The following is a 25,249-nucleotide window of genomic DNA, read 5'->3' as shown; positions in this document are numbered from 1 at the left end:
GGTGTTGACCCAGTTTCGGTTCGGTTTTGGTTTTTTTTTTTCAAAATTTTTTTTCCGATTTGGTTACTTTTTTTGATAAAAACCGAACCGAACCGAAAATGAACACCTCTAAAACTTAGTACTGAGTAATTAGTTTTTTAATCGGATAGACTCGTGTAGCTCTCTTTGATGTATAGTCGCAAAACAAATAATAAAACTCCACTAAAACGATTAAGTAAATAATCTAATTATATTGGTCAAACCTAGTGTCCTGATTAAAGAAACATTATCCTTGATGAAAGAAATATATCCCGCTGCATGTCAATCTTTCACACATGAGACGCCAAATGGTTCAGTTATGTCAAACGTGGATATATATATATATATGTTGTCAACTTCATCTTAGGGTAATAAGTTGATTGGAGATTAAATTTCTAAATTTTTTAATATTGTTTTATAATTTGAGTATAAATTTTGCTAGTTAATATAAGTTAATATAATATATTACCATCATAATATTATAAAAACATATCATTCGGTATATTATTATTTTAATATAAAAAATATTGTTTGGTAAATTTTGAATTCATAATTAAAATATTTTACAAAATATATCATCAATAGCCATACAACAAAATATAAAAGGAAATGAAATAAAATGCTTTATTTTCTTTTTTGGCTAAATAATTGAAATAATTTTTTAATTACCTTAAATTTTTTAATTTTTTTATTGATTAGAAAATAATCAACAATATTTACTTTGATTATTTCATTAGCACGTCCCTCAAACTTATAATAATTTGATTTTAGTGAGTTTGACATATAATAACACCACTTCTATTATTATTATAACCACATCTACTTGTTAAATTGATCACCAACCATAAACTATGTTAATTGATTAATAACTAGGTTGAGCTTATTATATGTTAACGCATCAAAGGGGGCAACAGTGAATCAAATCCCAAGTCAAACTCTCATGTTTACGACTCCAAATTGAGAAGAAATGCCTCAAAAAAACACTTAACATTTTTTGGGAAGGTTAGAGTAGCAAAAGCCGTTGGAATTATTATTTTATACATTGGAAGAATCCGTTTTTCCCTCTAAAACATAATTAAGATGCATGATTAATTAATTCTAGAGCCAACATTGACGTTTTGACCTGTCACTTTTGCAGACAGTTTCAACGTTTTTGATTGGCCATTCTGGCAGATAATTTCTCCATCTTTTCTTCAGCAAGTTAGGAGCCTTCAAAAGACATGAAAATAAACAAAACCCTCCTTCGTTTCTACTTTCAAAGGGGTTGAAACAAGACATGGATGCATGCATATACATGTTTCTGATCATATACATTAACTTGACTGGCAAGGCAAGTAGACAAAATCTGGGATAATTTGGCGTGTCAAAATGAAGTTACTAAGGGGAATTAAAAAATTTTCTCTGGCGACTGGAACTAAGTCAGAGAAGGTACGTAAGCATATATATATATATATATATGTATGTATGTATATTGCAGTGCTTGTTTAACGTGGAAAGCAATTTCTTGTTGAGTGTGTTAGGGTTTTAAGCATACAAAACTCTAGTAGCTAGCAGGCCAAGAATGATACTTGACCAACCGTTTGATTACCAAGTTTTGAGGTTTTGACCCCCTTGAGTCTTGACAGATTCCATTTGAATTAACTAGCTACTGGTTTGTTTTGATTGGCCATCCATATTTTCTATATATACTTTGCTAACTATATGATTAATTAATTAATTAATTGAGCAATATTGCATTAATCCACTCATATATACATGAATACCTATAAACATAGTGCATAATTAAATCAAACTTTTGGCCAGACCATTACGTTAAGCAATGCATATGGAGGAATAAACAAATTAATTATTTTGGATCGAAAGTGAAAGACATAGCACATATGATTGGTATGATCTACAACCAGAAACCTTGGGAGGCATGCTTAATTTCTGTATGTGCGCATATATCGATGGATGTTGCACTATGCTGGGTGCTGCACGTACGTTGTTAACAATCCAAGACATCCATCTAGCTGCCTAGCTGGGAAGAGATTTTTTATATATAAATATCCAATGTTCTAGGCAGCAATTATACAGCTATTTTTAAATTATCATTTTTGTTTAACACAGTCAGGCTTTTTCTTGAAGTTAAACCTGTCTTACTTATTCATAAATGAATATGCTAAATTTACACATAATTTATCTTAGATAAATTCTAGTCTAGTTATAGAAGATTTATATTTAATTATTTAGAATCATCTGTAATTGCAAACTCAATTATATCATTGACACTGAAAAATAGAATATATTTATTGTGTGAACAATAATTTTTTGAGGTTTTAATTTTAGTATTTTTTTTAGTTTATGAATTGGACAAAAATATATTTTTTAATTTAAAACATGTTTTTTTTAATAATCATCAAAAGTATATTGAAAAGACCATAAAGTTATTAGCCAAAGCAATATATAGGGACATGACCACATAAAGAAAAAAAATAAAGGAACAAACTTAGAAAAACAGAGGAAGAGAAAATAAAAAAAAAAAAAACTAGTATTGCTAGCCTGCTACAACAAAAACAAAGAACTCATAAAATATATTTTAAATTTTTTTTATAAAATTATAGCTTTTTAATAAAACAATCAATCAGTTCATACAATTAGATAAATTAAAAGGATTGATATTGAAACTACATGTTAAGTTATTAAGTTGCTGTATTTTAGAAGCACGATATACTTAAATATTGTTATTTTAAATAGTGATAAATTATTTTTTGTACTTAAAAATAATAATATTTAATAAATATTATATTTTTTAAGTATAATACCATAAAAATATATGTTATTTTACTAAAATCTCTTGCTCCAATATTATCCGCCTATCGTTTTAATCTCGTGCACTAATTGCTCAATCTGTCCACATCTTGAAGTGGAAGAGTCATGTGCCATGGAACAAGTTCAACGTTCAAATACTTGGCCAGATGAGTTTAATTTGGTTGCAACAACTTTTCTCTCATTTCTTGGCTCTACCGATATGGCCAATTGACCTTCGGTCTCGTGTAAAATTTGATTACTTCTTTCGCGTGTGACTTGGTCATATTTAGCTGTATGCACTTTTCTCATGTGTCGGCTATTTTTGTTTGGGGTCTTTTCTAGTCATTTTCCCTCCATGTTTGTAAGCTTTGATTCGTCTCCACCCGCACAATTCAGGCCAGCTAGCTTGAAAATTTTGATCATGCCTTGAGAAAGTGAAGTTTGCAGGATAAGCCATGGAGTTTGCTTGTGCCTCCTGGGGCCACATTGTCAAATCAGCTTCATATCCCCATTTAAACTTTGTGCGAAGGAAAATAGAATGATCACAATAAAGAGGGATGGTAATTCAGTTTCAAGAATCATATGCACATAACATGTGTTGATACTGACATATTATATAGTTATGTATTCAAGAAGAATACTCAGAAAATATTACAGAAGGCCAAAATTGATCCATTTCACTGGAGTTCGTTTATATATCCCAACTGTACATTAATGAAAAAACAGGATATATATATATATATATATATCCTTGGAAACATCGAGAAAGGAGCAGCTGTGAAGCATCTCTGTGCACGTATATCGTAGCTTGCGTATTCAATTGCTGGAAAAATGGCACATATAGCTAGTATAAGTTTGTGATGGAGATCCGGGCCATGTGCAAACACATGATGTTACAAACATCACAAGCCCCCTTGCACATACATTAATAAAATATTTACGTCAACTTTCTTTCGAGAAGATGCATTAAAGTTAAGCCCTCTCTTCTTCCGTTTCTATCCTGCTAATGTGAAGACATGCACAGGAAAATTTGTTTTTGTATTTAATTTTTTTTTGTTTTTAAATTATTTTTATTAAAAAATAATATAAACATATTTTAAAATCTCATCTAATAGTTTAAGTTATTGAGTTGAAATAATTATTTAATATGGTATCAGAATTTTAATAACTAAACAGTCACGAGTTTGAACATCACCGTCTTCATTTATTTGATAAAAATTAAATATAAGATAATATAAACACGTGCAAGTTTCGAGTTTAAAGAATTTTCACTTGAGGGGTGTATTAAATTATATCTTGAAATTTCATCTAACAGTTTAAGTTATTGAGTTGAGATGATTTTTTAATAATTTTTTAATATATTTTTAAATAAAAAAAAATTTAAAAAACAATCTGCATTTTTAAATATGCCTGAATCTCCTGTAAACTGTTAATAACCGAGCTGCTTTGATCTGACGAATTGATTTTTTTTGCCTCCTTCCCTTAAAATCCCCCCTTAATTACAGAGCAACATTAAAAAATAAAAAAAGCAATCCAAAAGCCCAAATGATTGGTGCTCCTCTCGGAGTAATTTATTAACTAAATACAAAGGTAATCCTATCACCTTAAAAAGTTGCTATTAAATAATTCCTACATAGCTAGATATGAGTGTGAGCACATGGACTTCCTCAACAATCATAATTGAAGCAGATTGTTTAGCGTACAGATAGGTTATAGGCTTCAATAATATGTGACCACTTTTGCTGTTGACTTTTACGTGGTCTGCTTTGATCCTAACATCAAATTCCTCGAGCTTATTTATAGGCAATAATGGGGATTTTGTTAGTGTGAATGTGCTTGGTACCTTTATTTGGCTTTATTGTCCCATTCCCATGCCTTTGACATGTATGATTTGTTTTTTAAGGTGGTGTTTTCAAAATATATTTTTTTATTTTAATTATTTTTTAATGTTTTTGAATATGATATCAAAAATAAATTTTAAAAAATATTATTATAATGTTAATTTTAAAGTAAAAATAATATCAATTAGTAATCTATGGGCATCCCATAACAATTGCCACTGTGTACATCCAAAATAATTATTGATCCAAAGGCAGCAAAATTAACAGGTATAATTTATCATGTTGGCGAAAGACTGCATAGGAGAACATTACCATTTACCATTGCTTTGAAGCATTCCCTCCGCTATGTTAGCCAAACAAGATCGATCATTCAACTTAATTAATACGTTGATTTAAATCTTCAAATGCAATAGTTACGTTATAGGCTGCTGCTGAGGGCATCATGCAAACGGGTTCAAGCTATAGGCTTTAATGTTGTTTCCGTGGCACATTCTCAACATCAAAGCAATCCCAAAAAGAAACACATGCTAAACATGCATGTAGCTAGCTAGCTAGGAAGTGTCTTCTGTCAACTAGTGCAAGCATGTCCGATTCTAACATCTCATTTTCACCTTTTATGTACAATCTGTAACTTCTTTAACAATCTAAGAGCTCTTTCCCCCCGAGATCCTGGACTTGCAGACTTCCACACACATATTGTCATCCCAATTATGTCCCATATGTGCTTGTCTGTGTCTAGAGACACGATGCATTTATGTCATATGTTTTGGATCACCTAGCTACTTCTCTTAATTAACCTAGCCTCGTTATTGGCTTTGAATATCGTAGGGGGTCAGGCCACCTTTGTCTACAGTACTGTATAAGACTAGGGTTAATCTATACCTTATACAGGTACTGAGTACGTATTTTATCTAAATTAACACACCTACTTAATTTGCAACCAAATTGAGGGAAAAGGGAAAGCATTATCAAGTGTGATGTTTTTGGTGCATGCTGGTGCTAATTCTATATATAAAACATGATAAGGTTGCATGATTGAACTGTAAATAGAATTTGTTTATGTTGTGGCTAAATGGGAGTACATTGCTTCTTTGAACAATATTCCTCGAGCAACCAGCCATGGAGAATGAGCCACCCTTTCCCAAGGAAGAGCGAGGGCGATCGATATCATCTAGATATATTATATATTTTTGTCCCCTTTAAATGATGACATCCAGTTTGATTCTTTTCAAGGACGGCATGTGGCCTAAATTAATCTTTGTAGACAAGACTTTCTTTCTTTGCGCAGAAGAGAGGCTTTGGATTCGAAAATCAGGTCACGTGGGATTTGCCGGGTTAGGCCTTTAATTAAAAGGAATATCGAGGAAAAAATTAACTAATGGATACCATATATAATTCTTTTTTTTTTTTAAAAAAAAAGGCATAGCGAAATTGTAATAATAAGGATTTTTTTTATCCTAACAATACGAATCTTACTTTATCTTGGAACAATGTTGATCCATGAACAGTGATGTCTTTGTAGATGGGGGACCTAATGGGGACATGCACGGCATCATTTGCCCTAAAATTAAATAAAAGCACAAGATCTTATAAATCAGGCAAATTTTATTATATTGAGTTAATAAGCATAATATTTGGACAAATTCAGTACTAGCGCATCATCTTTCAATATACTTCAATATGATTTAAAAATGGATAGTTAAGGAACAAAACCTTACAGCTCATAAAACCAGCAAGATCAATCTCAGAGCCGACAGAAAACAAACAGTACATGGATCTGGTAGTTACATGGGCACAAAGCCATTATGCTAGAAATCGAAAGCATGGTGTGCCAAACATGTTTTTGTGACTAACTATTTGACGTGGCTTTTCCACATTTACATTATAAGAATTTTTTTGTTCCTAATCTCTCAACTAATCACATGCTTAACTTAAATTCAACTCTTATCGGCCTGATAAGTCACTGGCCGGTGATGCCACTGGTTGTCTTGTTCATCTACTGGGGCCCAGTCAACTATGCGTGTGCCACGTAGACATTGCCCCACCGCACCAAAGTTGCTGTATAGTTCGTGTGATGGAGTTTTCGACAACCACATCTTTTTTTTTTCCTGTCTTATTAATTGTTCATGGGTCTTTTTTTTTAATAAAAAAAATAAAAATTATATCATAAAATTTTATTTAAAAATTTAAATTATTAAATTGTAATACAATAAAAAAAACATTTTCATAAAAAAGAGTATATAAAATAATAAAGATTTAAAAATATTCCTTTATTTTTTAGTATAAAAATAAAACATAATATATTCTCAAAATCTCAAGAAATCTTCCATGAATTACTAATAATTTTAACTTTTTTTAATTATGCTATTGAAACTTCTTTTTTTTTGGATGAAGAGTTTATTTAGAAACGTGGTTGAAACCATGTTTCCTTAAATGTATTTATTTTTTTATTAAAGTTATTTTTTTATATTTTAAAATTTTAATATGTGGATCTTAAAATTCATTTTTTAAAAATAAAAAATATATTATTTTAATTTATTTTTAAATAAAAAATACTTTAAACTACAACTATTATCATAATACCAAATAAAATCGAAACATGATTCCAATTACTCAGAGAAGTATTCACTTTAACAATACATTAAAAGCACTATTTTAATGGAAGAAAATTTGGCAAATACCTAAACCATGACCAAGTCATTGTTAATGTTTTTCTTTTATTGCAAGTCACTTTCCCAAGATAAAAGAATGATGTAGATACACCAAACCCACTATTTTCTTTGTTGAATTTCTTGTTTTATGACAACAACAAAAAATCGGTATATCCTTTGGTTGCATAATGCATTTCCGCAAGTAATTTATTTGGATTTGAACCAAGATAATTATGAGAAAGAGGGGGGTTCAAAATGATTGTGGTGTTGTTGGCTTTATTTTGTAACAAGTTTTTAGAATTCAGCTTGATTTTGAGTAGAGCGTCATGAATTGTTTGATTTTGGTGGATTTTTTATTAAATAAATTATTCCGGAAACTATATAACTTCTTCTCATAAGAATATGGGATCTATTAATTAATGGATGGAACTCTGAAATCAATCAACGAAATGGAACCAAAATCAAGAATTTTCAGTACTCGGGGATTGGACCATGTTTGAGGGAACTCATTTTTAATTTTAGGGGGAGGGATATGCAAATTCTCATGGCATTATTCCTTAACTAGTTTACTTGCATGCTAACCTTGATGTAAACTTCCTACCGGGTCTGCTCCAAAGGGAAATCTTTTTGCCTTTTTTATTGACCGCTTGAGCTAAGCTTCTCGTACAGGTCATACACCCTTTCTGGTTCATCAACTTCCGGACTAGTTGGGTATGCTTTAGGAGCAGTTTGGGAACGTGTAGAATATATATATATATATATATATTTTTTTTTTAAAAAAAGATCCTGATGCCTCTTTAATTTTTCTTATTTTATAAAGCACACAATAATCGATCACCACAACTCGGATAGACATGTGGCTGGGGAAATAAAGATAACATATAAAATTACAAAACGTATTTTATTTATCTTGATGCATGCTTTTTATTTTATTGATTAAAAATTATAAAATAAGTAATCCTGTCCAAGCACGACTGAAAAACTGAACAATGGGTTAGAGGTTTGGAGGTTGATAACGAGCGTGCTGTTCACATGGGCATTTGTCGTCGATGGGAGAACTTCCGATCAACATGATCTTGGCCTCCTCTCTCTCGTCTCTTTAAAAGAAACTCCTGTGATATAATTACCGAAATGCCCTCACGTGTACAAACATCAGCACGATAGGGCGAGTTGCTCCCATCCTCCATACCTAAACGTACAAGCAATATAATTAGTCGTGGTGCGCGTAAACTGGCCCAAAAGCAATATAATTAGTCGTGGTGCGCGCAAACTGCCCCGAACACCCACGTTAATCTATAAAAAAGCAATGATTCAACTGCTACGGGGAGTTCTGAAAGATCCTGGTTAAGGTTTAAAAAAAAAGATAAAATTACATGTTATGAAAAATATTTTAAACAATATCATAATTTAAAAAGTAATAGATAATATAATTGATTTGTGAATAGAAAATATAATGAGGGGCTCTCTCATATTATAAAATTACTCGATAGAAGGTTTAATAAAATAATAAAAGATATTAGGAAAAAAAAAAGTTACAGAAACATATTGAAATTTCAATAATAACATCACTAATATTATTAAAAAAAAATTAACAAGATAAATTCAATGATACTAGCAAAGGTTATCAATGATAATCAGAATAGAACATATAAGTGGCGTAAAAGGCAAGTGAGCCCCAATATTTTTTGATGGCTTGTGTTATCTACTATGTTAATTGTTTCTAACCTTTGTGTGACCCACTTGGTGTGTCTCTTGGGTCATTTTATTTTATTTTTACTTTTTTTCCTCTCTTATATCTCTTCACAAATTATAGGGAGAAAAAATAAAAAACAAATAAAGAAAAAAATGGCATTAGAGGCAAATGGAGCTCCAATAATGATATCATTGATATTATTTAAAATATCTCGACAAGACAAATCCAATAATATCAAAGAAGGTCATAAACGGTGAACAAAATGGGCTACATAAGCCATCCAAAAGTTTCAGAGCTCAATTAGTTTTGAGTTGCTCGTGTGACCCGCTCTGATCATCGATGGTGGCCTTCCCTAGTATCATTGAATTTTTCTCATTAACGTCTTTTTAATGATACCAATGGTATCATCATTAGAGTTTATGCGTGTCTTTAGGATCTTTTTCTTTCTTACTTTTTTCCTCTTTATTTTCTCTTTTTTTATTAAATCTCGTGTCTAATAATTTTACAAATTAAGATAGTCGCATATCACATTTACAACTCGCAGATATCATTTTTTATTTTCTAAAGTATGTTATTTATATAAATATTTTTTACATTGTGTTGTTTTATCAATTTTTTACCATGTTAGAATCCAAAAGAACCCCTGCAATTTAATTATTACATTTGTGTTCTCCTTTATTAATACATTTGAAAACAAAATCCCACTTAACACAATTTAATTATCATGTATCATGGCTGGGGATAATGATTTTTTTAGAAGTCACGATTTGAAATAATGACTTCTAAAGTAATTATTTAAATGAGTTGGCATAACTTTCAAGAAATATAAAGAAAATAAAAATAAAATAAAGAAAAAGACCCTGAAAGTATATCAAAACTCTGATTACAACACCATTGGTACTATCATAATGATCTCGATGAGATGAATCCAATAATATCAAAAAAGTCATAATAAATAATTACTAGAGCATGTTACTCTTTGCCTAAAGGAAAATGAACCACCCACTATTATGGTCCATTATTGTCACTATTGATGACATTTACCGGTGTCTTTGGATTTGTCTAATTGAGATCTTTTTAATAATATCAATATGTCATAATAGAAGCTTTTGTATGATTTTGAGGTCTTTTCTTTCTTTATTCCTTTTTTTTTTCTCTTCCATCTCTTTTTATTATAATTGCTTACTTGTTTTTAAATGAAAAGTGTGACTCGCTTTAGTCATTGTCAAAATCTTTATAACTATACCAATGATGTTGTAATTGGATCTTCAGTGCGTCTTACAAGTCTCTCATTTTCCTTTCCTTTTCTTTTTGTCTTCTCTCCACATTGTAATTGCTCAATTTTCTTTGGACGGGGAGTATGACCCATTACAATCACCATTAATAACCTTTTTTTTATTGTCAATGGATTTATTTTGTTAAGATATTTTTAATTGTATCAATAATATCATAATAGGAACTTTAATATGTCTTTAGGGTCTTTTTTTTTCTTTTTCTTTTTTCTCATCTTTTCTATCTCTTTATTGTAATTACTCACTTGCATTTAGATGTAGAGCGTGGCTTCCTTTGGTCATTGTTAATGACTCTTTTTGGTGTTGTTAAATTTATCTTGCTGAGATTTTTTTTACAATACTAATGATATCATAATCAAAACTTCGATGTACTTCCAAAATATTTTTTGTTTCTTATTTATTCTCTCTTCATTGAAATTTATACCTACCCAATTTTATAATTTTTTTTTATAAAAGTTGCTATTTCCCATCATGTTTTTTTAAAAAGTCACTATTTTTAATTGCAATAATTCACTAAATTTTTTTCAAGCTATGCTATTTTTTTTTAAATAATGCTATTTAAAAAAAAGACAAACACACTTTTAAATTATATATATATATATATATATAAACTTTTAGGTTACTGTGCTTTTTTTTGTTTCATCAATCTTATTCTCCATTTAAATAAAAACATTTTTTTGTTGAAATGCTTTGTCAATCTAATGTGAATCCTCGCCCAATCACATGCTTTAAATAAAATAAAATGCCCGATAAGTTTATTTAAAACAACTATTGTCAAGTTTTCTCTCATCAGTAGTCTATTTATATTTCAATAGGATTTTTTATTTATCATGTTAATTAATAATTATGATAGTATTATTAAATTTTAAATTGACCACACTTGAGAGGTTTTTGTTTGATGAAAAGTGGTATTTTAAAAATTACTTTTCAAACTTATTTATTTATTATTAAAAATTTTGATCAATGAAAAACACTTTTTAGTAAAAGAAAAATTTAACTTGTTTTTTTTAAATATTTTACTTTTATTTTATGTGAAAAACACTTTTCAGAAGTTGTGAAAAATTTAGAAATATCATATTATTTACTGATTATATCAAATTTAGTCCTCACACTTTTGATTACTATATATATATATATTTATTTATTTTGAATATTTTTTAATTTCATCCCTTAGAATTTAATTTTTATATTAACTTTGATTTTTATTTTTATAATTTTTATTTTTTGATTTTTATTTTTATAATTGTTTTTTTTCCTTATCATTTTTTAATGGAAAATTTTATCTATCACATTTAGTCCTTATTTTTTTAATTGTTACTTGTTTTATTTGAAATAATTTATGAAATGATAATTCTTATTATTTTAGTTTTTTTATCTTTTAATTTTTTTAATTGTTTGATTTGATCTCTATTATTATTTATTTATTTTATTTGAGATAATTTATGAAATTATATATATATTTTTAATTTTATTATCATTCAACCTTTTAATTTATATGATTCGTTCATCATTATTTTAATAAACTTGAAAAAAATAAAGCATTAATAAGTTATTTTTCAGCTTATTTTTCATGACATAACTAAATACTGAAAAATATTTTTCAACTTATTTTTTATTATACCACCAAATATCAGAAAATAATTCACTCTCCTAAAATTTACTTTTTCAAAATTCACCTTTTAAAATGAAATTAGTTTCCTGCAAAAAAAAATGGAGCCTTAATTATTTTCATTGATAATTATTATATTTATGAATTAATTTAATAAAGTAAGAAATCCTATTAAAATTTAAGTAGATTATTATTAAGAATAAAATGGTGTTAATCATTTGAAAAAACTTACATATTAATAAATAAATAAAGCTGTAATGTCATCAACAACATAATTTATTAAAATATAAAATGAATTTCAGATTTTATAAAATTAATTAAAGTATATATAATTTGATTTGAATATTCATATTAATAATAATAAAAAAAAAGTGTCCTAGCTGGTGGTTCGCCAAAAATCACTTAAATAAAACGGCATAAAAGCGTGAACTTCAAGAAAGCATAGTAGACGAGCCATGGAACCGGAGTCTAGTGTATCAAATGTTAATGTGGAGCCGCCAAGAATACATCAACCTCTTCGTTTTCGCTGACGGTTGAAAACTAATCATTAGACCAAACCTCCGCATAACAAAAACAAAACAACCCACCAATCACCGCTGGAGAGAGAAAAGAAAATACCAACAAAACAACTTCCTTTTCCACTACTATTGTTATCGGATACCGGCACTGTAGGTTTTCTCGTTTTTTCCCCATTTAAATTTAACTTTAATTTAATTTTTGTGATAACAGAGCCCGTTTGTTTTTTTAGTTAAAATTATTTTAGAAGTGTTTTAATAGAGTGTTTATATAAAAAAAATATAAAATTAATATTTTTAAGTGCTTTATAATTATTTAAAAAATAAAAAAAATTAATATATTTTTTAATTTACAGAATATTCTAAACATAATCTCCAGCTTATCGTGACAGAGAAAGCTTAAAAGCTGGGAACGTTCATATACGGGTGCGTGAAACCTGCTGAGCTAATTCCGTCCTGGCCACACGGAGAGACATAGTTGCTTAAAACTGCACTCCTGTTTTCCGACACATGCACAATATTTCAGGCACGACTAGTTGGGCTTCGGGGTTGGTTTCACTAAATTGGCGGAATCCGGTGAGAAAGATGACGGTGTCCGTGGTGTTCATGTAAAAAGAAGAACGAAGGCAAGGACATAAGTGTCACGTGAAAGGTAGAATAGCTAACTTAGAGCTGGTGGGTGGCTATATTCTGTGCAAAGTCGACCGCTGGAAGGAAAAAGTACAAGCGGCTTTTATTTCACATACTGTATTGTTCTTTTATGTCACCGTTCATCCTACGTTATTCGTTTGGATGAGCGGTTCGATCTTGTCATTGGAAACATGTAGTCACTGTACCTTTCTACACACGATAATTATGTCTCTCTGACCCCTTTCTTTTCTCTGACCAGAATAGCAACCAGAAACTCTCCGATAACAACGTCAAGCGAATTGTCTCAAATAGCCTCACAGAACATCACAATACCGGGCGCTATCCATTTTCAAGTTCGTGGGATAGAAAAAGGGTAAAAGGCCTTCCTCCCTTTGAAATCTTGAAATATTTATTAAAGTGTAATCCGTCTTTTAACAAATTATTTGATAGTTCAATGAATAATATTTGTTTATTAAAAATGTGAATGAAAATCTAAAAACAATGAATGAGACGACATCCTTTCAACTTCAAATTTACTCAAGAATTGATTTTATCATATAGTTCATTCAATACCTAACCATATCTTAACCTATGTTTCAATAAGTTTAAATATCTTTTATCCATTATAAATCCCTTCACAATATAAAATAAATTATATTGTAAATTTATATATGAATCAAATATTTCTCTTTTTAGCATAATGATGCTGTATGAATTGTGTATAAATGAAATTATTTTTACTAAGATATTTATTGAGTAGATTTTGGAAATGAATGTTATGAATTTAATTTTTAAATCTTGATTTTGATTTTTCCTAAGCAAGATTAATATTACTATTTGAACAAAACATAAAAAATTGACATAAAGGTGACATTTTGAATGATAGACAAATTCTATTTCATGGATAATCGGGAAATAGAAGAGATGAGCTTGTGGGTAGGAGTTTGTGAGGGCTAAAATGGTAAAATAATCTGAAACGGTAAGCTTTCAAAAGAGCGAAACGGGAGATAACAATTGAAGTGAAGTGAAAAACGCCCGCGTTTTGGCCGGCAAGGGGTTTGGTTGAACCACCTAACAACCGCCACTACTTTCCTCAACATTTCTCTCTCTTTCTCTTTACTCCTTCCCATTTTTATTTTCTTAATTAAAAAAAATTACATTAGAATTTAGAACATCACCAGTGAAATTTATTTTTCCACTATAAACTATAAATTATCCTCTTTATGTCCTTTTCTCGGTTTTCGAAGCCATTCCTTTCTTTTCTCGCTCTATCAACTGTTCCTTTTCTTTTCGCTCACTCTCTCTACTTCTCTCTCCTCACCTTCCGCCGGAAAACAACCGTTTCTCGACGGAAACCGCTTATCTCTCCGGCCTATAGCCCCGTATCTCGCCGGAAAACCACGAATTCGGATTGACTGATTTGTTTAGTTTCGTGTCTCTGACTCGGTTATTGACGACTTTTTTTCTGGATCTCTTGAGGTTGGCTCTGTTTGTTCATGTTTGGCACGTTTTGAGAGAATGTGGCGTGCTTGATTGGGGCTAATGGCTTCGTTGGAGAAGATCGTGATCTAGGGTTTGGAATTGGTGTATTTTGTTGATTTTAGTTTCGTTTCTGTTGGCTACAATTTGATTAAAACGGAGGCGAATAGAGACCGACTACGGAATGAAATGGTATATGATTTCTCTTTGCATTAACATTATTAACCTAAGTATTTCTTCATCCTTTTCTGCTTATTTGTTGATGCTCATAACATTTTGTTCAGTAGTTGTGGAATTGTCTTATTCCAGTTTCTATTGGACAGATCTTACACGTTGTTCTACCATGCACTGATGTTTGTTATTTCCGGAATATTTTTTCTGGAATTTTTAAATTCTCAGTTTTCATTTATTTCTTAAATTGTGCTTCCTGGTTATTTGATTCTTCGAGGCTTCCTTTTTTGTTGCATGTTCTGTTACGCATCAAAGATTATTTGATAATTTTCGGGAGAGCTATTTTTTTTTGTGCGCGAGGGTGTTATAATGGTTTTTTCTTTTTTTTCTTTTTTTCTGAATGAGTTTTTATAATTTATAAAATTTCTTCCTTATTTTTTAAATTTCAATTTAATTTTAGGCGGCTAACAAGTTGCATGCGAAGATGACGATGTGATGTTTCCACTTTTTTTATAATTAATCTAATTTTTTAGGTGCTGTAAAAATTGTGAATGAAGTGTGTACGCGTGTATTTGTTGAACGTTCAACTTTGACCATGCTTTGGTTTTCTGCTGATAAAGATAAAAAGAGTTTGAGTTGAAAAAATGACTGTAAGGAGTTGATATGGTCCTAGATCTAGTTGGGTCAAATTGTACTTTTATTAGCTTGAAATATTCCTCAGATTTTTTTTTTTTGACTCTCAATTCAACATGGGTCCTGTGAACACACTTTTTTATTTTTTGTCTTTGAATGGGGCGATAAATGATTAATTGATACGGCCATAATGGTTGACTCTGTAACACATCCTTTGGGGTGGAAATAACTAGGGAGTATTGAATTTCTTTTGAGCTATACAATTGACATGAATGCAGGGTGATTTCCTATTGGTGACATTTTCGCATTTTTCAGTTTAGGTAGATTATTTGTTCGGGTGTTTTTTTTTCCCCATACATTGGTGGTTTGTTTCTAAACTTTGACATGATTTCTTGAATCTTGCATGAAGGGATGATTGGCTGTAGCCCGTTATGAATTGTATTGAACAAACCTTTTTTTATAGCAGAATGCAAATTTCAGTTGAGATAAACCATGCAGATGTTTAGTTTCATGTTTGGGAAAATGCATGATGAAGTTGTGCTTCATGCTGGTTGCATTCATGCATTAGAGGTTTATGTTTTCTCGCATCTTCTATCAAAGTACATGTAGCAGCTTTTTTTTATTTGTGTTGGTCACAGATTACTTCCTTTTGTTTTGACAGGTGGAAGGAAGGGTATGCTTGTCCAGAGAAGCTAGAAATGGGCTAGAATACTTAAAGCATAGAAGGCTTCAGCGAATGAAATCAGAAAGTGTCACAGAAACTGTAAGTGTTCCCAATATGATGGGTAGAAGCAGAGGAGATAATTTAAGGGCTTCAGCATCATGTGGTGTTAGGGTACATGGTAATGCAGAATCATTATCTCGGTCTGCTGGTGCTTCAAGTGGGAAGGATGTGTTTTCAAAGCCAAAGATGGATAAGTTTGACACGAGTAATTTAGAATGGACTGAGAAAATTCCTGAATGCCCTGTCTATTGTCCGACAAAGGAGGAGTTTGAGGACCCCTTGGTGTATTTGCAGAAAATAGCTCCAGAAGCTTCAAGATATGGTAATGGCTCTTCTTGAGTTCAGCTTTTCTTCTAGTTTTGATTATAAGAACATGAAAAATTGAACTTCTGGAGACCATAAAATCCTGCTGTCTTCTGATCCAAATTGGTGAAAGTTGTCCTATAAAAGTTCTTCCTAAGCATTGTTATGTGAAAAAGTAATGTGGTCATGAAAAAGGGTCATTTAAGACAATTTCTTAAAACCTTGTTTGCAATGATGCTGATGTGGTCTTGCTGGTCTATCTACTACTGTAAATTGCATGGAAGAAGACCTGCTTAAATAGAGGTTTATGTGAAAATCTTAAAATTGGTTTTTGGTTGGCATATCTTCTCTTTACAAAGCCTGGATATGTCTATAAATATAAAAGCAAGCCGGCCATGCTGTCTATTATTTATTTGGTTTCTTTTTTAGGTGAAACAATACTTTAACTGTGTGGATCAGAATAGTTCTATTTTCTAAAAAATGAAGAACACCTGAATTCTTAAAATTGGTTTTTGGTTGGCGTATCTTTTCTGTGCAAAGCCTGGATATGTCTATAATATAAGCAAGCAGGCCATGCTGTCTATTAATATTTTTGGTTCTTTTGTTGGTGGAACAATCTTCTTGGCTTTGCATAAATAACTGTGTGTATCGGTGTAGTTCTATTTTCTAAGAATTGAAGAACACCTGAATTCTCAATGTTGAGCTACCAGAATGAGAAGCTGGGCACATCTGATTTATGCATTCCCTGCTTCATATAATAGTGTAATGGACACATTCTTTCTTCTTTTTTTTGTCAATGTCATCCGAATGTCAAGTGGAAGCACTCTTTGTTCTCATCATAATACAATCCTCTGTGAAATTACACTCATGGAAATTATGAAACTTAGGGAGTACTGCTGCTTTGTTGTCACCAATGACAGGTTTCTGCACCCATTTTTTCTCAATCAAATTAATTTGATTTATATCTTCCATTTTTTCCCCCTAATGTACAGGTATATGCAAGATTATTTCTCCTGTGAGTGCATCTGTTCCTGCTGGGGTTGTATTAATGAAAGAGAAAGCAGGATTCAAGTTTACAACTAGAGTACAGCCTCTTCGTCTTGCTGAGTGGAATACTGACGATCGAGTCACCTTTTTTATGAGTGGAAGGTTAGTTTTATTAATTCAAAGAGATATAGTTTTTGACTAGAATGTTCTCTCTGGTTTTAAATATGAGTGGCACTTTTCAGAAATTATACATTTCGTGATTTCGAGAAAATGGCGAACAAGGTTTTTGCCCGTAGATATTGTAGTGCCAGTTGTCTTCCTGCAACATACTTGGAAAAAGAATTTTGGCATGAAATTGCTTGTGGAAAGACAGAAACAGTTGAATATGCATGCAATGTCGATGGTAGTGCCTTTTCATCATCTCCCAGTGACCCGCTTGGAAATAGCAAGTGGAATTTGAAGGTGTTGATTTTGCTTTTGCTTTTATCATCTCCTGTACTTTATTCTTATAGAGGTTCATCTGCTTAATTTAGCCCAAGGGAAATTTGGAAGTAGTGGAGTTGGTCAGGAGTGCAAAACAAAAACAAAAAGATTTCAGGGTGGGGTTTGGTAGTAAAATATAAAATACCATGATGTAATGGATAAAATCAATCCAACTGGAGGTCACAAATCATAATATGAGAATTTGTTTTACATGAGTGTGCAGCATGAGAAACCCTCACTATTACTCTCAGCAGATGTCATTGTGACAGACAATGGAGTCCTTATCTTTGGAAGGGTGTCAGAATTCTGGCATTTTGGTTCTGTTTGAGCTTCCTGGGTTGAAAAGTGGGAACCATACACTTGATCTCTGCTGATAGCCTGATACTTGTTTGTTGCCGCACAGGATAAGACTATTTTATTGTAGACTGGAGAAATTGTGCCCATTAGGGACACAAGTAGTTTATAGTAGACTTGATATTTTTTGTTCCTTTGTGAATAAAGAGGAAACTATTCTAAAAACAGTGTTCTCCTTTTTACAGTATGTCCCCTTTATTTGTGAAAAAAAGGAAAATATTTTAAAATAGCTAGAAAGATCATCCCCTCTAGCTTTCCAGCTTAAACCCCCTTCCTCCCTGTTTTAAATTATTATTCTACTGCTGTGGACCTAAAGTTGCTTGTAGGGAAAAAATAGTTCACTAGTTACCATAATGACTCTGAATAATGTCATTTCTTTATGTTTCTTGAGTTGCACGTACAGCCACTACCAATTATTGTTTTTCATCTTTCTTTGTGGTTTCAGAATCTTTCCCGGCTGCCGAAGTCCATTTTGCGCCTTCTGGGAACAGTTATTCCGGTAACTACTCAATATTTTATTTTCCTTATTTGTTATTGTACTTCATGTCCCTTGGTGACATAGCTTGCACTTATTTCAGGGGGTAACCGATCCTATGCTTTACATTGGAATGCTGTTTAGTGTGTTTGCTTGGCATGTAGAAGATCATTATTTGTATAGGTATTATTCATACGCAATGCTTGTTCGGTTTCAACGTATTCTCGTGTCCTTTTCTCTGCTTTATTTCTAGTGTTGGTAAATTGTTTTGTTATCACCTTTCAATTTATTTACTGTTGTGGCAGCATCAACTACCATCATTGTGGAGCGTCAAAAACTTGGTATGGAATTCCGGGTCATGCTGCTTTAAAATTTGAAAAAGTGGTCAGAGAACATGTGTATAGCCATGATATTCTATCCACTGATGGGGAGGATGGAGCTTTTGATGTACTTTTGGGGAAAACAACTCTGTTTCCTCCGAATATATTGTTAGAACATGACATCCCAGTTTACAAGGCTGTGCAAAAGCCCGGGGAGTATATAATCAGTTTCCCTAGAGCTTATCATGCGGGATTCAGCCATGGTAAGATATTTTTTCTTTCAGCTGAGTTGATAATAGTAAGATTTTTAAATGTTTTTAAAACATAACATCCAAACTCGATTTACAGTTGAATGATTCTTGTATTTTTCCTTCTGTATATTTGTAGGTTTCAACTGTGGCGAGGCTGTAAACTTTGCAATTGGTGATTGGTTTCCTTTGGGGGCTGTAGCGAGCCAGCGCTATGCACTTCTCAACAAAGTTCCTCTACTTCCTCATGAAGAACTTTTGTGCAAAGAAGCAATGCTTCTTTATACAAGTCTGGAACTTGAAGATTCAGATTATTCCTCTGCAGACTTGGTTTCCCATAATTGGACTAAGGTGTCTTTCGTGCAACTGATGCGATTCCACCATTTTGCTCGCTGCTCTGTAATGAAATCGAGAGCATGCACTGGCATTTTGCCAAATATGAATGGGACAATCTTATGCACCTTATGTAAACGAGATTGCTATGTGGCATTCCTTAACTGCAGCTGTGACTTGCATCCTGTGTGCCTTCGACATGGTATAATTTGCTTCATATCTTCCATAGACAACATATAAGCCATCTCTTCTTTATATGATAAGTCATTTTCGATTGTCTTTTAATCACTTTACAATTTTGCTGGTTGTACTGTCCAGATTTCTGTTCACTTGACTTCTCGTGTGGGAGAAATTACACACTGTTTTTGAGGGATGATATTTCCAACATGGAAGCTGCAGCCAAGAAGTTTGAGAAGGAAAATGGCATATTAGAGGAGATTAGAAAGCAAGCAAACATTGGTGATGATTTGTACTCTTATCCATTATCCATTAAGTTTCATAGTGTTCCTGAGGATGGGTACACTCCTTATTGTGGTAAAAGCTTTGATTTTAATTCTGAAACTCCTGTGATAAGTCGGGAATGTTTGCAAGAGTTCAGAGAATCCAAAAACAAATATGGCATTGAAAATTTTAAACCTGAATACTCAGAAGCTTCCGTTTCTTGTGCTGCATCTACTCTGTGTTCTCTGGGAGAGCCAGTTGAAAGCTTTTCTACATCTGACAATGTATGATTCACCTCTCTTATTCCTAAATGTGGCAAGTCCTACTTAATATGCTAGTAGTGAAAAATGAGGTGTTTTTAACATTATGATTAATGGATTTTGTTTCTATTTTCCTCAGGGAAAGGTGCAGGCTGATTCCAATGCAGGGAAAATTGATTCTAAAAGGTTATTTGAGGAAGGATTGCACCGCAAACATGGGTCCTCGGTATCCTCTCTATCACATGATGAATTCCTGAGAACCCAGCAAAGTAATCTTTGTGGGTTAGAGGCTAAACCCAGTGTTGATGAACAAAGTGATGATTCTGACTTGGAGATATTTAGGGTTAAGCGCCGGTCTTCTCTGAAAGTGGAAAAAAGAGTTGTGAATGATGCTTCATCTTCAAAGAATTATGAACACCAGGTATGGTGGTATATTACTTTGCACTGTGTATATGGTAAATTCCTTTCAAGTCATGTAAGTAATCCCGTTGGTTTAGCCATCTTGTCAACAGGTTTAGATTAGGAACTTAAAATGTATTTAAGATAAAATTAACTCATACATCGGAGAGTTATCAGATTATATAAAGATAGATTTAGCCATTAACCCATGATTTATACTCATAGTTCATCTCTTATATCCTTGTGTTTTAAGGATTCTCAAGTGGTTTCTTTTGAATTTTATGAATTTTTTCTAGCTCTCTCTTTTGCATTCTGTGTTTTTTCCTTTTCCAATATACTTTACCTGTAAAAAGCAAAGAACTTCTTATTTAAAGTAGTATCTTTCCCTGATATAATTTTCTGGTGTCTGATTGAATCTGGGTTAGCAGATAAAAGGATTTTGGAGGTTCGCTTATGGTTTGAAACAAATGATCACGGAACTGTTTCCTCCTTTTCTTTATTGTTTATCATGGAAGTGACATTAGATTGTTTGAATTCTATGGCAAGGCATAGTGTTTTATCCCAACTTGCACTCATTAGCCCAGTATGGAACCATTAATTAAATGTTAAAGGATGAACTAGTCGCGCTGAAAATTTGTTTTCCTGAACTGTTATGCTCCAATTTTGTTTCAATCTCGTATTTTGGTCATTTAAACAGGGGCTTAGAAGACTGAAGAAACTCCAACCTGAAGGAAGATATGGGCAAAGAACTTCATCTGAATGCTGCAGAACTGACGAATCAAATCGCAGTTCTACTTCAGGTTCAGATTATAAGGAAGCGCCAGAGAGTTCTTTAAAGGACAGGTTTGCCAGGGGAAGTATTATTCCAATCTCGATCAAGTTCAAGAAGTTGATCAATGAGGAAGCAATGAGTAGACAGCGAGAACAACACAGAAGGGACCGGTTCCAGCATGAATTGGGAAAGACTGTGAGGAAACCCCCCCCTATAGCGATTGGACCTAAGCGTCTTAAAGTCAGAAGCCCATCATTTCTAGGTTCAGAGAGCAGATTATATTGACTTTATGATCACATGGTTGATGGGAAAACTGGTTGGCCGGCCTCTGTAGTATTATCCAGAGCCTGACTTCGCTAACATTTTTTTTTTTATCTAAACGGGGTTCTAACAACACGGAATATCCAAAAGATTGATTATGGGAGCAGCGGCAAAGATTAACCAACTCTAGGACATACTTTCATTCTTTGTGCAGGCCTCCAATTAGGGTGCCTTGCATGGATGTTGATTCTTCGGGTTCTCATGCCTGGGTGTTTTCCCGTCTTTTGGCAGGAGAACGAACCTGCTAGCTGAAAGTAGAATGTGATTAGTAACTGTAAATTTGTTTTTAACAGTCAAATTAATTCTTGCAAGTGGATATTCCACTGCTCCTTAATTTAAAGTCAAGTCTGCTGCTACCTCAGGTTCTTTATTCTTTTTGTAGCAATGGACACCTTGAATAAATGCAGGGAAGTATTCTCTCTCTCTCACTAGATCCGAGTCATGCTTTGTACATTCTTTGATGTTTTGAATTTGTTATATTTTTTCAGCTCATAGCCATTCCATTCATTACAGGGTTCTCATTATCTTGATCACTACTACTGTCTATGCCACTTGTATTAATGTTTGTATGTTAAGAACAGACTGAGGGCATGATGACATGACAATTGGCAGCGCTGCATGTGTCAACCAGACCCATTTGGATGTGAATTTATTCAGAAGCAGGTGGGCCACAAAGGTTTTTCCATAAAAAAAAAGAAAAAAGAAATGGAAAAATGTTGTTTCTTTAATGCCTGGGGAATCTTAGGCGCTTGCAAGTTCCTTTCAGAGAGGCAGCAAATGAACTAGTTATGCAGACAACCCTCCTTTTCGGCCTGGACTGCCTGCTTGTAGAATTAACGAGTAACAATAGGCTTATTGAATTGAATGAACGGGTATGCTATGATGAGACGATTGGCCGTGATCTGATGACTCCAGTTCATGTTGTGTCTATTTCAAATGATGAAAATAGAGAACTTGATAGCTATTATTCCCGGAAATTTCCTGAAATTTCTCATCTCCTGTCCATCTGTTTCGACGAGGGCACACAATTATGTAATTGCTGTCATCAAAACCATGACGACTTCAAAGAAGTTGACGAGTTATAGTGATTGGGACTTGGGATGGGAAAAAAAGAGATCGGAAAAGAGAGGCCACAGGGTGGAAAGTAATTAACTCCTCTTGTTATTTGAATAATTGGAGAGGAGATGGGAAAGTTTTCCAGACGGGCAAATTAAAAGATGAAGAAGCATCTTCAGTTCAGTTTTTCCCGATTTTTCTATCTCAATCCTTGTATTTTGGACAGGTAAGAAACGTGATAACCAATGCGCACAGAGCCACCACTGAACCGCAATCATAAACACAAGCATCTAATCATTTTTGGGCTCTACATCATTATACGCTTCCATTCCTAGAATTTGTTTTTGCTTCTAATCATCTTACATTAACACAATTTTGAAACATTATTTTAATATTTATCTATTAAAGATTTCTTTTGGGATCATCAGATCAACAAAATATCTGATGAGGTGATTCCTAACCAAATGGGGTATTTTCATGGGAAAACATGGGAAACCATGTTTTTCAAAGGGTGGGATGCAATGTGGCACTTCGTATGGTGGAAGTGCCAACTTTATAGGGTGATCATTCAAGAGGATGGACTAGGAAGTGTAAACAATTCTTCAAAATGCTCTTTAATCCAGTACATTAATGGAAGGCTGAGATTTGGTATGAAAGTTTCTTATCAGGAAATGATGATCTGGCTAATTGGTAAGAATTCACAAGGCACAAGGTTTGGTATTAGATGAGAACAGATTTGTTGCCCATGTTTTATCGCGAGTCAGGTAATTTTTTTTTTATGTAATATGAGAATATTAGGTAAAAAAATATTTGAGTAATTGGTTAAATTAGTAATTTAAATAATATAAAATATAAAAAAATAACAATGTTAAGATGTAAAGAAACAGACTTGAGTTTCCTTGAATTATCAAATAATTTAATATTAAAAAGTAAAACTATTTTTAAAAAAATAAAATACAAAAAACCCTTGTTAAAAGTAAAACTATTTTTAAAAAAATAAAATACAAAAAACCCTTGTTAAATTTGGTAATCTCGTAAACTTCATAACCATGAATATAAAATTAATATAGTCTCATACAAAGAAAAGCAGTAAAAAAATTTTGAATAATAAAATTAAAATAAATCAATCGTTGTAAACTTCGTAACCATAAATATAAAATTAACATAGTCTCATATAAAGAAAAGCAGTAAAAAAAATTTGAATAATAAAATTAAAATAAATCAATTTTTTTCAAAAATCAACTTACGTTAACATTTGAAATTGGAGATTCTAGTTATGAATCTAATTTTAACCCTATAAAAGGTGCAAATTGTAAAAGATACAAAAGCATAACTACAAAAAAAAAATGAAAAAAATCAATCAAACTTTGATGAACTTATTAAATTTAGTTTAATCTCTAAAACTCGTAATTTGTAAAAACATGTACCTAGATTTAATAAAAAAAATTCAAAATAAAAAAAAAATATAGAAACAAAAAGAACAAGAAAAAAAATTGATAGAAAAAAAGTCCATAAAGAATAAAATTGTAGAATGTTTTTTAAAAATTATCCAAAACAAATAATAATAAGAAGAAACCAAGTTTGAAAGAGTAAAAAAATTATAGAGAGTGAAATTAAAAAAAGTTGTAATTTGATAGATTATTTATATATTAAAAAATAAAAGAGGTGAAATTAAAGAATATTTATAATTTTATAGATTATTAAAAAATAAAAAAAAGACATGGACTAAATTTAAATGATAAATAAATTGTAGGGGCTAATTTAAATTTTTAAAAGAGTTGACATAAAATTAGAGATGATAAAAAAAAAAAAATATATCATTAATATCAAACTCAAGACATCTTAGGCGCGACACCCACTATATCTTGGATGTTGAAATCTTACAAACATTATTATGCAAGATATCAATTAATTACTAAATAATCTTGAATGTAATTATACTATTTTAAAAAAATTCAAAAAGCCAAAACTCACCTTAATAATAATAATAATAATATTATATATATATATATATTAATTTTAGGGTTAAATTAATAATATTATTGTGAAAAAAGGACCAATTTAAACCTACATAATTAAAAAAAAAAAACAACCGTGTTAGGATAAAAAATCACTTTGTCCTTAATGCCTACTTATAATATTTAACAAGACAATTTTATCATATTCGTGGTAAGCACTAATAACTATAATTATAAGAGACGAAAGGTTTTCTTAAAAATTAAAATAAACAAGGAAGTTATTTTTTTAATGTAATTAAATAAAATCATATACTCTTTTACAAATCAGAAATAATGAATCCAGTTTGCATAATACTAACTTGAAAAATTAAAGCAATTTGAATGCTACTTAATATGAATTACATAGATTAAAAAAAATAAATAAGTGAGAGGATATTTAAAAGAATAGTTGCAGTTATTTTTTAAAATGTTTTTTATTAAAAAATATATTAAA

The 25,249-nt window shown here is 31.6% G+C and overlaps 1 protein-coding gene across 2 annotated transcripts; it reads left to right on the top strand.

Annotated features, from left to right (window-relative positions):
* Positions 1–14,228: 14,228 nt before the first annotated feature.
* LOC105121524 (lysine-specific demethylase JMJ706-like) lies at positions 14,229–22,165 on the top strand. 2 transcript variants are annotated; one of them, XM_011020198.1, is made up of 11 exons: positions 14,229–14,710; positions 15,984–16,368; positions 17,342–17,498; positions 17,579–17,798; positions 18,619–18,672; positions 18,752–18,831; positions 18,954–19,231; positions 19,356–19,751; positions 19,868–20,274; positions 20,390–20,671; positions 21,347–22,165. In XM_011020198.1, exons 1-11 carry the CDS (start codon positions 14,708–14,710, stop codon positions 21,704–21,706), a joined length of 2,622 nt encoding a protein of 873 aa, XP_011018500.1. In that variant the 5' UTR covers positions 14,229–14,707; the 3' UTR covers positions 21,707–22,165. The 2 variants fall into 2 exon arrangements, with proteins under 2 accessions (XP_011018500.1, XP_011018501.1); XM_011020199.1 differs by lacking the exon at positions 14,229–14,710 and having other exon boundaries at positions 16,006–16,085; positions 16,204–16,368.
* Positions 22,166–25,249: the final 3,084 nt, after the last annotated feature.

Source organism: Populus euphratica, unplaced genomic scaffold, assembly GCF_000495115.2.
Source record: "Populus euphratica unplaced genomic scaffold, PopEup_1.0 scaffold25.1, whole genome shotgun sequence".
Lineage (NCBI taxonomy): Eukaryota > Viridiplantae > Streptophyta > Magnoliopsida > Malpighiales > Salicaceae > Populus > Populus euphratica.
This window is presented reverse-complemented; position numbering and strand designations above follow the sequence as displayed.

Excerpts from the sequence above, each read along its gene's own strand:
- LOC105121524 (XM_011020198.1), top strand. Across the intron at positions 18,832-18,953 it reads GAAGATCATTATTTGTATAG|CATCAACTACCATCATTGTG; the intron begins GTATTATTCATA and ends CTGTTGTGGCAG. Across the intron at positions 19,232-19,355 it reads TCATGCGGGATTCAGCCATG|GTTTCAACTGTGGCGAGGCT; the intron begins GTAAGATATTTT and ends GTATATTTGTAG.